Source organism: Macaca thibetana, chromosome 2 (genome assembly GCF_024542745.1).
Source record: "Macaca thibetana thibetana isolate TM-01 chromosome 2, ASM2454274v1, whole genome shotgun sequence".
Classification (NCBI taxonomy): domain Eukaryota; kingdom Metazoa; phylum Chordata; class Mammalia; order Primates; family Cercopithecidae; genus Macaca; species Macaca thibetana.
This window is the reverse complement of record NC_065579.1, coordinates 165920611-165936023: the sequence shown is the minus strand read 5'-3', so window position 1 is coordinate 165936023 and position 15413 is coordinate 165920611. Positions and strand designations below refer to the sequence as shown.

At 38.0% G+C, this 15413-nt stretch overlaps 1 protein-coding gene across 1 annotated transcript in view; it reads right to left on the bottom strand.

Moving 5' to 3' along the window:
- MYH15 (myosin heavy chain 15) overlaps positions 1-15413 on the bottom strand; it is a 128966-nt gene that overhangs the window by 94804 nt on the left and 18749 nt on the right. The window contains exons 10-12 of the mRNA XM_050781421.1: positions 10434-10537; positions 9098-9236; positions 435-553 (exon numbers count right to left, since the gene is read on the bottom strand). Coding sequence (XP_050637378.1) covers positions 435-553; positions 9098-9236; positions 10434-10537 — 362 coding nt within the window. The remainder of the gene's footprint in view (positions 1-434; positions 554-9097; positions 9237-10433; positions 10538-15413) is intronic.

Below are 15413 nucleotides of genomic sequence, written 5' to 3'. Positions count from 1 at the left end.
GCATATGTCCTAAAACTGTTTCTCAACTAACATGTCACCATGTGTCTTTTATGTCAAAGGAGCCAATATGCCAAATATGTGAGGCATGCCAATTTGCCAATTTTATCCATGTTAGGAACGAACAACTTTGAAAGCTTCCTTGCTGGATGACAAAGATGTTGATCACAACAAGTGGAGGGTTTGTCTGCATCTGCAAAGATACTTGCTACCTAAGGGAAAACTTTCAAAATGTATGTTTCAGACAAGAGCATTTACTGTGGTGTGCATCACAAGTAAAAACATTTGGAATAGTCATCCCAAGAGCTCTTTTTTGCTCATTTATAGAAGCTTTTATTATTGCAAACATCCTTAGTAGTTGAAAAATATACAAGTACAATATATAAATAATTATTGGAAGATCATAGAATAATAATGCTCTTGAAATATCACCTTACCTGTTCTATAGTTTGACCTCTGGTAACATACTCATTACCAACTTTGATTCTAGGATGGATCAAGTCCTTTACCAACTCAGAGGAGTTAATGCCCATGAGGAAAGCAGCTTTGTCAGCATCTGGTCATCAGAGATAGAAGAGAAGGAAGGAGAGAGGAAAACACTGTTAAAATTCATTCCATTATAGCCAAACTAACTATCCAAAGGACAGAAATATAGTGTGTTTAGATCAATGTAGCAAGGTAGATTGTAGTTTTCAAATAAATGCCTGAATCCTAAAAGTTTAAAGGAATCTATTTCTTGGAAATGCAAGTCAAAGCCACATTGAAATCTCACTTCATCAGTTCGTTGGCATTAATGAAAAAGAAAATATAATGCCACTCACACCCACTAGAATGACTGTAATCAAAAAGGCAGACAATAACAAGTGTTGGCAAGGATGTAGAAAAAATGGAACCCTCATACATTGTGAGCGGGAATGCAAAATGGTGTGCATTTTCTGTAAGAAACAGTTTGACAGTTACTCTGAAGTTAAGCATAGAGTTACTATAGAACCCAGCAATTTCACTTTCAGGTACACACCCAAGAGAAATGAAAACATATGTTCACACAAAAAATTGTACACAAATGTTTCTAGCAGCATTATTCACAATAGTCAAAAGGTAGGGAAAAGTGAAATATCCATCACTGAGGAATGGATAAAAATATGTGGTATACTCATATAATAGGATATTGCTAGTCATTTTACAAAAATGAAGCATTGATGTGTGCTATGACATGGCTGAAACTTGAAAACATTATGCTAAGTGAAAGGAAGTCAGACACAAAAGGCCACATATTGCAGGATTTCATTTCTATGAACTGTTCAGAACAGGCAAATCCATGAGGACAGAAAGTCGATGTTGGTTGCCACAGGCTGAGGAGAAGCAAAAATCAAAGTAACTACTAATAGTTGCTACTAGGAGTTTATTTTTGTGATAATAAAATATTCTGGAATTAGATAGTGGTGGTTGCACAGCCTTGAGAATATACTAAAACCCAATAACCATACAGTTTAAAAGGGTGAATATTATGGCATATGAATCTTCTAAAAGAGGACTAGTATCAAGAAATAGACTCTTAAAAATTGAGATATAATTTGTCTGAAGGACATGGAAAATGCCATCTTTATTATTTGTTTTCTCTTTCTATGCATGTACTTGTGGACTCTTTCAACAAAACACGGACTTGGGCCATGTAATCTGATAATTATAGACAAGCACCAATCAACAGAAGCCAGGACACTTGCCAGTTATCTGTAAAACGCCCATCCTTTCCCTGCAAAGTCTCTGTTTACTCCGTAGTGCCCTCTGCTGTCCAACAATAATACTTACACCCCACAAAATTGTTTTATGAAAGAAAACTTCCATTTCCTAAAGTAGTGGAGAATAAGTATTATCAGAAGGAAAAGTAAATAGGCATGCATCACTTTAGGTATGAAAAAAATGACATAAAATAACGACACAGGCAAAAAGTTATAAACATATTTCAAATTGTGGATTATTTCAGTTACCAAACAAAATAAATATTCCGCTCATCCAAAACCTCTCTCTGCTTTCTATTTTAAATGAATTTGGAGATATGCTAGTATGTCTGGCATAGTCATTCTGTTGAATAATGTCTCATAATAGAAGGTAGTGCAGCGTTTCTTTAATTCACTAAAGAAAAAAAAACCTGCAAATTTTCCTGAGCAATAATCACAAACAGAAAATAAAGTAAAAACAAAACGCAATTAGAGAGGTCTATCTCATCTGTATTAGCAATATCAATTTCCTTTTCACAGCCTTTTAAGTGTCTACAAGGCTTAAAATGTTTGAAATGTTTGATTGGCTTATAAACTAAAATCAATATATATTATACATACATTGCTACAAGCTACATACCTACTTTATGTTAGTTTATTTGCAGTGATAATAGCCTGGGTACTTGGTTGCTACGAAACCTTTCAAAACACAAAGCTTATCTGGAAAAATAAATGAAAATCAAAAGTAGAGCAGATATGCCCACCCTGTGCTGAGATGAGTCTGCTAACAGTGCCAGGTTTGGAGGCAAAAGCTTGACAATTTCAAGTTAAGAATCCGGTATGTCAGATCATAGACTTTTTGAACTGGGAGAGACTTTACAGAGTATCTAATCCAGTGTGAAAATATGTAAAAGATGGGAAGAAATAAAATGTGTCTGGTCAATCTGAGTGGAGATGAACAGTAACCAACAATGTGAAAAACAATTTTCTGGTATCTGTCTGGGTTTAAAAAAAAAGAGGAAACACTTGTTTTTTCTAAGCTTTGGAAGCATGCAGAGGCATGATACAGGTAATAATAGTCTCAAGGAATAGTTTCCCACGCCGAGAGTCTTCATATATCCTTTTTCCAGTGTTAAGCACAGTCCTGTGAGTCTATTTTTATCCATGAACAAAAGAAACTCAAATTCTCTCAGGAGTACCCCACCTTAAGCTTAACAGAAATAGCATGTAACATTACAGGATTATTTCTCACTTACTCCAGAGACAGTTGAGTATCTACAGACAGGACTAGTGTGCCCTGGATTTACTCCAGAGATTTACATTATGCATCACATATGTTCTCTGTTTTGGGGGGCGGAGGAAGCAATAGAAGTCATCATCTTCCAAAAAGTAAATTACTTAATTTGCACTAAATGTTTACAGTTTACAACCAAGATGAAAATAGCGTAAATCTATGAATAAATGCCCATCTGACATTCAGGAACTACTATTGTAAAGATAGCAATGTGTGTAAACATATTTTAATCGTATTCCCAAATAGGCTTTATGAAATTCCCACCCATAAGCATCAGTGCCTTCAGGACCTTGTGAATGAACCTATGGACTTTAATTAGGCTGCATGATCTTACCTGGGGGAGGTCACATTTAGCTACAGTGGTGGTTCTCAAGCATCAGTGTGCATTGGCATAGCTGGAGAGCTAATCAAATATTAAACAACAGGCTCCCTGAAGCAGGTTAGGGGCTGGGCTGCTCTAGTTTTATCACGTTACCCAGGTGATTCTGATACACATACAAGTTTAAGAACAAAGTTGTTATTGCGGTAGTCCTCAACTTTGACGGCACATTGGGGTCCCTGGCAAGTTGTAAAAACAAATACTGATGCCTGAAATTCACCCACAGAAATCTGGTTTGTCTGGCTTGGGTAATGCCTGAGCTTCAGGATTTTAAAAGTTCCCCAGTGATTCTGGTGAGCAGCCAAGTTTGCAAACTACTGTCTAGCGAAGAGTAACCAGGTTTGGTAAGCTTATTTTGAAATCAGGAAGATGGAAAGAACAAAGTATGACTTCATCTGAAAACAGGTAAAAAGGTAGAGAAATTCAAAAGCAATCTTTTCCAAATTTACAATTCTATCCCAGTTCAGTCCCATCTGCAAATAACCAGATATAAAAGAATGAAACAAAATCCAGTTTTGTCAGTCTACAGGGGTTATGATAACGATATTAATCTCTTTTATGGAAGGTTATAATACAATTTTTGAGTTGTTCATATTTCATTAATTTATTAAACAAAGTTTACTGAGCATTTGCTATATGTAAGCCCTGATGCTAGATAACGTAATAAGAAAATAAATAAAAAAGGCAAAAATCCCTGGCATCAATAAATTATAATCTATGAGAGTAAGTAAAACACGGAGAAAAAAATAATATGTCAGTAAAACAACTGCATAAGAGACACAGATATCGAGTATCACGAAAGTGTGAAGCAGAGCAAGAGCCCTTCTGGGCTGCATGACTGGGGAAGGATTAAAAAAGAAACAACATTCCATCTGAGCCTTGAAGGATGACAAGAGTTTTTGGAGGCAAATATGGGAGAACAAGAGTTTCTGTAAAAATGAACAGCACTACTTGAAGCCACAGGCATTGAAGAGTACAATGTATGGTCCAAGAAGAGGTTATAACCCAGATGGATTGGACTACAGTGCCAGGGAGAGTGAGAAACTGAGAAAAGTGGGTGATTTCTGGTTGCAGAAGACATCTAATGCTGCTATAACGTATTAATTAAAGAATGGGGAAATGTTAAAGGAGCTATAAGCAGAGAAATGACATAATTAGAGTCAGGCTTTAGAATGCTTAATTTTGGAAATGTGCAAGACAGACCAGAGTAGGAAGAGTTTTAAACTACAGAGTGAACCCATTGCAGAATGCCCAAGTGTCAGATGCTGAAGCTCCAAATTAGTAATGAGAAAGGAAGAGAGAGACTGAGAAATATGACTAGGAGGTTTCCAGTCTGAGAAGTAGAGAGAAGACCAGTACCGTAAATATGAATAGAAATGCCAGTAGGAAGACATCACTTAGGGGAGAAGATGATGGACTTTTAGCCATGCAGAGTTTAGGATACTAGAAAATATGCAGCTGAGAGTTGGAAATATGGAGTTGGAACTCAAGAAAGAGGCAAAGGCTAGGATGCCCCTTTGGATTTGGGTGCCCTTCCCCTTTCCCTCTTCATCTGTCAAGCTCCTTCAATTCCTTCCCAAATAATTAACTGGGAAAAATTTACCAAAGCTTAATACATTAAGAACCCTTAGAATTAAAGAAAAATTCAACACCTCTGTTTTTAAAATGAGCTAAAGGTAGAAGCATACTGAAAAAAACTCAGTATCCAGTAAGATGCTTAAGTTAATTATGGCACATTCACACAATGGAATATTTTGTAGCCATCTAAAAAGATATTGCCGAAAAGACAAAAGATATTCAAATATAATTTAGTAAAAAAAAATACTAGCATGCATATGATCACAAATTTTTATTTTAAAAAGTTGTATGTGCATATTCAACTAGAAAGCTACATTAAAAAATATGTCCTTTGGCATTCACAGTGATTGTCCCTGAGTAGGTAGGATTCACATAACAAATAATTATCCATTACTATGTGCCAGGCACATTTTAAAACCTGGAAATATAGCAGTGAACACACCAAATGAGGTCCCTGCTCTTACAAAGCTTACATCTGGTAAAGACTGAGGGGTGAAGGCTAGGACAGTCAGTAAAAACTAGCTGTATGAATGACATGAAGGAAAATATTTAGATTAGGGGGATAGTGGTGGAGGTAGCTAGAGAAGGCTTTTCTAATAAGGTAAGATTCAAGAAGTTACTTTAATAAGTGAGGGAGTAAGATATGAGGACAGGAGAAAAGTTCCAGGCAGAAAGAGGAGTTAGTGAAAATAGTCCTTCAATAGGAGTGCTTACAGGCTCCAAAAACAACCAAGAGGCCAGAACATCTGAGTGGAGGGGAACGAGAGAAGAGAAAATGGTAGATTTTGCTACTAACGGTAGGGATTAGAGAGAGAAGAGAAGTATTGGTTGGCGCAAACATAATTGCGGTTTTTGCTATTAAAAGTAATGATAAAAACCACAACTACATTTGCACCAACCTAATATAGAGGTTAAGGAAGCTGTGACAGGGATGTGGGGTTTCATTTGGAGTAAGGTGGGAGCCATTGTTGAGTTTAGAGCAGAAGCAGGACATGGTGGAACAAGGGCTGACTGACACTATGAAAGGACTGACAGTAGCTTCTGGGTGCAGAGCTGTCCACCTATCCATCATAGGCAAGGGTTCAGGCAGGGAGACAAGGAAGGAGGCTGTGGCAATAATCTGGTAAGAAATGGTGGCTTGGGCTAGGTGGTGGCAGTAGACATGGCCATGGTGATAAGTTGTGAGCTTTTGGATTTCAAAGGTAGAGACAAAGAAAAAGAGAGGAGTCTGGATGATTCTGAGATTTGAGTCAGGGTGACTGGGAGAACCTAGCTGGCATTTTTGAAGAAGACTAGAAATGAAGAGTTGGTAGTAAAGGCAGGGTGGGATGAAGAGTTCAGTTCTATTCATGTTCAGTTTGAGATGGGCACCAAAGAAATGAGTATAGAGAGGGAAGAGGAAAGATTCAAGGGTTGAGCCCTGAGCAGGCCTAGAGCAATTAGCAGTAGGGAAGACAAGGAAGCTCCAGCAAAGAACCTGAGAAGAAGCCAAAAGGGAGAGCGGATGAGATTACACATTTCATTTGCTCATCTGTGTTTTCTGATTTATTAATAAGTATGCCTTGTTTTTTGTAATAAAAACCATTCTTCAAGAAAAACCTTTGTTTTAAAGCATGGAAAAAGCAAACGGGATGGCAAAAATAAAATAAGATGCCATAAAAGCATATGTGAATATGTTAATGTGTAAGATGTTTACAAAATCTTCATATTACATTGCCTCACTTCATTCACATCTGTGCTGAGTCCTCTTCTCTGAGGGACTTCCTGACCACCCTATCTACAACAACCCCTGTATCCTATCATTCTTTATTTTTTAAACTCTGCTTTACTTCCTTTTTGTATGGAACTTGTTACATATTTATGTATTTATTTTCTAACTCCCACACTAGACAGGACAGGGACAATATTTTGTTCACAGATCTATCCCTAGCATCAAGAATAGACCCTGGCACAGCCTGGCCTCTAAAATTATCTGCTGCACAACAGGCCAGGTGTGGTGTTTCAGGCCTGTAATCCCAGCACTTTAGGAGGCCAAGGTGGGTGAATCACTTAAGGACAGGAGACCAGCCTGGCCAACACGGGGAAACCCCACCTATACTAAAAATATAAAAATTAGCCCAGCATAGTGGTGCACTTGTAATCCCAGCTACTCGGAAGGCTGAGGCACAAGAATTGCTTGAACCTGGGAAGCAGAAGGTGCAGGGAGCCAAGATTGCCCCCCTGTACTCCAGCCTGAGCCACAGAGCAAGACTCTGTCTCAAAAAAAAAAAAAAAAAAAAAAAACCAGAAAACTTATTTGTCAAACAACAAAAAAACAAATAACCTAATTTTAAAAATAGGCAAAGGACTTAAATAGACATTTCTCAAAAGATATACGAATGGCCAATAAGCACATAAAAAGATGTTCAACATCACCAACCAGGAAGGAAATGCAAATCAAAACCACAATAAGATACTACTTTATACCCATAAAGATGGCTACTATAAAAAACAAAACCAAAAAACAGAAAACAACAAATGTTGGCATGGATGTGAAGAAACTGGAACCTTCGTGCATTCCTGGTGAAAATGTAAAGAGGTATGGCCACTGTGGAAAACAATATGATGGTTCCTAAAAAAATAACAGATTTACCATTTATTCTAGCAATTCCACTTGTAGGTATATACACAAATGAATTGAAGGCAGAGACTCAAACAGATATTTATATACCAACATTCATAGCAGCATTACTCATAATAGCCAAAAAGTGGAAGCAACCAAGTGTCCATAGACTGATGAAAAGATAAATGTGTTATATGCACACACTGGAATATTATTTAGCCTTAGAAAGGAATGAAATTTTGATACATGCTACGACATGGATGAACCTTGAAGACATTATGCTAAGTGAAATAAGCCAGTTACAAAAGGTCAAATATCATATGATTACGCTTACATAAGGTGCCTAGAGTCAGAAAGTAAAACAGTGGTTACCAGGAGTACCGGAAGGGGATAATAGGGAGTTTGGGTTTAATAAGTACATAGTTTATTGAGGTTGAAATGATGAAAAACTTCTAGCAGTGGATTACATTGCTAATTATATAACAATGTGAGTGTTCTTCATGCCACTGAACTGTACACTTAAACGTGGCTAAAATTGTAAATTGTATGTTATGTATATTTCATGCATTAAAAATATAAAATTTAAAAAATTAGTTGTTGAAAGAGTTGAATGAATGGGTTTTCTCTTTTCATTTCAGTTGTAAGGAATTTTAATATTAAATGGAATAACTATGCTTTCTTCTTTTCATAATTGTGGGGATTTATTTTAATGATCATTCTAGACAGATCATTCATTGTAAGGTGCCATAAATCTTTCTGGTAAGCAGAAAAGAGTATAGCTTTTTTTAAATGTGAAAAAAAAACAAGGGGAAATAAAGCCTCCTGGTCTCACCCCTATGAGTTAGTTACATCCCGCGGGAATTCCAAGGGCCTTAGTTCACATCTCCATTATGTCATTTAATACATTTTATCATAATTTGCTCCTTATTATTTTTATTTTATTTTATTTATTTATTTTTTTGAGACTGAGTCTTGCTCTGTCGCCCATGGTGCCATCTTAGCTCACTGCAACCTCTGCCTCCTGGGTTCCAGCAATTCTCATGCCTCAGCCTCCCATGTAGCTGGGATTATAGGTGTGCGCCACCACTCTCGGCCAATTTTTTGTATTTTCAGTAGAGACATGGTTTCTCTATATTGGCCAGGCTGGTCTTGAACTCCTGGCCTCAAGTGATCCACCTGCCTCAGCCTCCCAAAGTGCTGGGATCACAAGTGTGAGCCATCGTGTCCGGCCATGATTCGTTCCTTTCTCTCATTGTTCTCAATAATCTATGTGCTAAAGGCATTCTCTTTCACCCAAGTTTAGCAAATTGACTGGATCATCAATAATTATTGAGGAGTGCTTCTTATTCTGTGATAGGAGGATTCTACATTAGAATGGTAGTTGACAGAACCATTTTTGAAGAACAGCAACCAAGGGAGACACTATTGATTAATTTTAAGTAAGAGGTGAGGTTAACTGCAAGGAAAAGGGGGCAGGCTTGGGCCCAGGGATTTGAAGTATATACCGTATCCTTCAAAGTAATTCTTACTTTCTGTGCCATCTGCTTCCAGTTGCTCTTCTCTAGGTTTCTGTTTAAATTTCATGTTTCCAAAGTGCATGATGGCTCCAGTGAGTTTATAGCATCCATACTTCTCATCAGGAAGAAAGCCCAAGATGTCCATGGCTTGCTGTAAAAACAGAAACAGATGGCCCTGTCTTCATTTGCCTAATGGCTGCAGTGAGCACCTCACCCCCGCTGTTACACCTCGGGGCTGTGGGCTGAAGGGAATGAGATAGACAGCTCTGTTCAAAGCAATGCAAATCAGCCCTGTTGGCACTTGGTCACCCGCAGTCTGCTCATCCCTTTAAAAGAGAATTAGGAAGGCACAAGACTAGGCTTGTTTATTCCCCAGTAGTTTTAGAACTTTCCTTCAATGCCCTGCCTCTCTCTGGTTCCTTCCAGCAACAGATCACTAACTGGCTGTATCAGGTCAATTATTTTGCCTTTCATGGTTATGGCAGAAAGCACCATATCTGCTGAGTTGCTTGTTTCTGTGATCCCATGTGTTCTCCTGACTTTATTCTAGAGCAGACACATTTCAAAGACTGGTGAAAAGAAATGTTTAAGAAAAGCCACCTCACCATAAAATTGCATCCTAAGTATCCACTGCACAAGATGTGCATTCTCATACACCCCAAGAGGGAAAAAATTGGTCCAATCTTTCTAGTGGTTAATTTAGAATATGTACCAAGAGACTATAAAAAATTCATAATCCTTCGTATTTTCACTTCTAGGAACCTAGCATAAGGTGAATCTGATATACAGAAAAAGTGTTAAGCTACAGAGATATTCACCTCAGTGGGAGTGAAAAAAAATCTTGAGTCTAACACTAGGAGAATAGCTCAATAAACAACAGCACAAATGCCTGATAAAATCTTAAGTACCCACTTAAATGTTTATGAAGAGTTCCTAAAGATACTTGAAATGCTTAAACGATTAAACTGAGAAAGCAAATTCTATATGCCAAATGTATATGCAGCATAATTACAGTCTTTTGGTAAAAAACAAAAAACACTAACATGACCATACAAAAGCAGCTGCAAATAGATAAAAACAGAATAAAGACTGTAAAGATATACACCAAATAAAAGAGATGTTTGCCACTGAGTTGAAATATCTTTCTACTTTTTCATAGCTTCCAAAGTTACTATATTGACAATGTGCAGTTTTCTCGTAAGTCAGTAAACTTTGGACAGAAGCAGCCCTACACCCCTATGGAAGCAAGACCACTTCTCTGGGTCCCTGAAGAACAGAACTCTAAGATGCTGTCTTTCATTTCTCATTGCCATTACCAGATTTCGCTTTGACAACTAACAAGCCTTACTTCTGTGGCCAGCAATTCTTCAGCATCATCCAAGCTCTCCACAGTAACTGCTCCACAGGAGCAAAAGTGGAAGTCTGAGGGATTTGCAGACACCAGGAGCATGTCTAGAGTGGGAAAACCATTCGTTAAACAGCTTAAAGAAATCCGCAAGGCCTTAGAAAATAATGGGTCAATATTCACAGTTTACGGTTTAAATCATACTTGTAAACAAGTTAAAATAAAATCCATATTTTAGACCCAAGCTTCTACAATCAATGTTTGCCCTCTATTAACTTGTCAGTAATGTGTTAATGCCTCCCAAGAGAAGACAGGCTGGCAAATTCCAAAAGCAGATTCAATTGCAGCAGTTTCAATTGGTGCAAAAAAACAAAAACAAACGAATAACAACAACAACAAAACACAGACAATGTGTGCTGGTAAAACTTTGAAAACAGGAATTTGGCCTAGATTTATGACTGAGGGCTGGAGGACAACGGTATTTTGTAAAATTATAAGTAGAACAGATCTGAGTTTCAAAAGCTAGGAAGCAGTCAGACCCTGGGGTCAGCGCCCAGGGAACATTAGCAGGGCAACCCTGTCACATCACATCCTCCCTATTAGGGAGCTGAGTCTGTCTTTCAAGGGATCCATAAGTCAGCTGCTGTGTTCAATGCTGCACCCTGATATGTCTAAGAGTCCTGACATGATTCACTTAGTCAGGAAACATAATCCAGGCCGAAGCAGAGGCAGGCTGTCAGCCACGCATCAACTGACTTGGCAGAATCACGTTAACCTCTCACTGCCCAACACTTGATCCCAATGAAGTTTTCTTGAGCTGATCTTATTTTTCTATTTATTACTCAATGAAGTGAAAGTCGGTTATCTTGAACCCCAAATCTCAGAAACAAAGAAATTGGGCTACATAAACGTTCACAGCAGCTTTGTTAGAAAACAAGTCAAATGACCATCTGCAGTTGAATGGGCTAACAAACTGTTGTACATCCATACAGTGGATTATTATTCAGCAAACAAAGGAATGAACTATAAATACGTGCTAGAACATGGAAGAATTTCAAAATAATTATGCTGGGTGAAATAAGCCTGACAAGAAGAATATACACTCTATTTTTTTTGTTTTGTCTTTAAACATTCTAGAAAATACAAACTAATCTATGGTGACAGAAAGCATATTAGTGGTTGCTTAGGGACTGGGGCTGGAAGAGGAGGGCTCCAATGAGTGAGAAGGGACAGGAGGGAGGTCCAAGGACCTTCTGAAGATCCAAGCACACTTTTGAAAGTATACATGCATTATGTTGATTGTGGTGACAGTTTCATACACACACATATATATGTTAACACTTACCTGTTATATACTTAAAACACATGCCGTGTACTTTAGTTGAAAAGTACTTCAATAAATTTGTTTTATAAAACTTTAAAAATAAAACAAAATTGGCCTAGCTTAAATCAAGCAGAAGGTTAATATATGTATTTTAATAAAAATGACCTGTAAAATTTTTTACAGTACTTGTTTTTTAAATGATTTTTATTTTTTAAATTGACAATTTAAAATTGTATATATTTATGGTGTACAACATGATGTTTTGATACATGTATACATTGCGGAATGGCTTATTCCAGCTAAGTAATGTATCATCATTTCACATACTTATTTTTTTGTGTGGTGAGAATATTTAAAATCTACTCTGTTAACCATTTCAAGCATATAATACATGGTTATTAACTATAATCACTGCGTTGTACAATAGATCTTCTGAACTTATTCAACTTTTTTAGATTCCACATGGGTGAGATAATGTGGTATTTGTCTTTCTGTCCCTGCCTTATTTCACTTAGCATAATATCCTTCAGGTTCATCCACGTTGCCATACTTGACAAAAATAACAAGATGTTCTTTTCTTTTCTTTTCTTTTCTTGAGACAGGGTCTCACTCTGTCACCCAGGCTAAGGTGCGGTGGCACGATCACAGCTCACTGAAGCCTCAATCTCCCAGGCTCAAGTGATCCTCCCACTTCAGCCTCCCTAGTAGCTGAGACCACAGGTGCATGCCACCATGATCAACTAATTTTTTAATTTTTTATAGAAACAGGGTCTTGCTATGTTACTCAGGCTGACCTTGAACTCCTGGGCTCAAGCAATCCTCCCTCCTGGGCCTCCCAAAGTGTTGGGATTACAGTCATGAGCTACCATACCCAGCCAAGATTTCCTTCTTTTTCTTTAAGGCATAATAGTATCCTATTGTGTATATAGACCACATTTTCTTATCCATTCATCCTTCATGGACACTTAGGTTGTTTCTCTATCTCGGCAATTGTGAACAATGCTGCAGTGAACATGGAGGTACAGGTATTTCTTCAGGATACTGAGTTCATTTCCCTTGGATGTATTCCCAGTAGTGAGATAACTGGATCATAAGGTAGTTCTATTTGTAATTTTTTGATTAACTTTCATACCATTTTTCATAATAACTGTGCTAATTTATAGTTGACTCAACAGTGAACAAGAGTTCCCTTTTCTTCACATCCTTGCCGACATTTATTATCTCTTGTCTTCTGATAGCAAGACAATATCTCATTGTGGTTTTTGCTTTGCATTTCTGTGATGATTATTGATGTTGAGTCTTTTCTCACAGACCTGTTGGTCATTTGCATGTCTTCTTTGGAGAAACGTCTGTCAGGTCCTTTATCCATTTTTTAATCTGGTTGTTTTCTTGCTATTGAGTTGAGTTCTTTATATACTTTAGATATTAACCCCTTATTGATATACAGTTTGCAAGTATTTTTTCCCATTCATTCAGTAGATTCTCTCATGATGATGCATGATTGTTGTATAGTTTATGAAGCGAACACTCAGGGTATGAGGCCAAATGTCAAGGATTCCAATATGGAAGGACCTCTTGGTCACTTATCATCACTCCTGGAATCTATACACTAGTTGAATAGCAAGAATAGGTACAATAAATAAATAGAAACAAAAAAAGTCAAAAGAAAAAGAAAAGAAAAGGGAAAATATACGTAGGACCAAGCTATGCAGATGGCAGTGAGAACTAAGGATTTTGAATGAGCCCTGTCCAAAAGAACTGAAGAAATGAGTCTTAGCTATGCCTGGAACAAGGGTCAGATATAATTGAGAGCAAAGGGGTGAAGGGGTACTCATGGCCATGTAGAGGTCAAATAGGGACTGGCTCTGAGGTAACATGTCACCTCATTTCCTTGACTCCTTCAGTGGTTGGCCAGCCTCTCTGCTGTGATTTCCATACCCAATTCTTTTGTAGTGTGGACAAATCCTCATATTTCAGGATATGTGGACATCATCCTCATATTGTTAAGATATGCCCTCTTGTATTAAGCCTCAGGATACTCTGAAGCTCTTCTTTGGCAAACATGGATGGTAAGAGTTCCAGATCATCTTTTAAAATGTCCCCCAAAAGGACAATGGGTGCTAAAACAGGTAGACTGACAATACCCAGTTTGGACCACCAGATGTCAGGCTTTGCACAGTAATCAATCTCAGCAACCCCCAAAGACTGAAGGAGATAAATGAATTCAAGATAAGCATGAATTTTCCATAGCAGCCCAAAGGCATCAGATGCTTCTATTAGTAAACAGAGATGCTCTGAAAGTAATCTTGCAGTCTCTGCTGGTACCTTCATCAGATCTTATGTGTCAGTCGCCCTATACCATCCAGAAACACATGTCAAGAGTGTTAGATTTGATAGGGTTAATCAATGGAAGACCAAAAAAACATCCTGTTCCAGGTTGAGGTGAAGAGAAGGTGGGGAAGAGAATGTACTGCTTACATAACACCAATTACATCTATGGCAAAAATAATTGTCTCGTTCGCAGAGCTTTCCCCATTTGGTAAGGGTACTTTAAAGACCAAGTAGTCAAAACACTGCTAGATTTATACCATACTTAATCTAAGCATAATGGACTGGGAAAATTGTTCCCATCAGTTCACTAGCCTGGATCTGTAATCTTATCCTACGTCCACTTCTGTGGGAGCATTGTTGTCCTCAAAAGCTTACCTCAAATACAATACCTTGGAAATCAAATCAGCATGTCATTCTCTCCTTCCAGTGAATCCCTATGCCACTTTAAACTCTCTACCATGGTCTACAATGTGCTGCATGGTCTAACCCCTGCCTACTTTACCCTATGTTACCCTCTCTACCACCCACAGTGGCCATTTTGCTATTCCAATAGTAAATCAAATGCATTCCTTCCTCAGGACCTTTGCACTCACTGTTCCCTCCTCCTGGAATGTTATTCCTGGAAATCTTTGCCTACTTGCTCCCTTACTTATTGAGGTGTCTGTAAAAATATTGTCTTTTCAGAGAAATTCCCTGACAACTTCATCTAAAATAGAACTATCCACAACCCTACCAAACCCCATTTCTTTCTGTCCCCTCACTGCACTTTATTTTTCTTTATTCACCTGCCATATAAGCTACAAAGAAATTAGAGCATTTGTTTTTTTCTTTTTTGAGACAGAGTCTCACTCTGTCTCCCAGGCTAGAGTGCAGTGGCACATTCTTGGCTCACTGCAACCTCTGCCTCCCAGGTTCAAGTGATTCTCCTGCCTCAGCCTCCCAAGTAGCCACAATTACTAGCACCTGCCACCATGCCTGGCTAAGTTTCATATTTTTACTAGACACTGGGTTTTATCATGTTAGCCAGGCTGGTCTCAAACTCCTGACCTCAAGCAATCCACCTGCCTCAGTCTCCCAAAGTGTTGGGATTACAGGCATGAGTCACTATGCCCAGCCTAGATCATATATTCTGTACTTGTTTGTTGCCTGTCTTCCACACTAGACTATAAGCTCAGAAGGGCAGAGGCCTGTCTATCTTGTATCACCACTGTACCCCCCATGATTAAAAAGCAGTGCCTGATGTACACATGGAAGCTCCAGAATAAATATTTGTTGAATAAATACATGAAATTCATTCCCTTATTCCACAGGGATTTTTTCTTATTTTA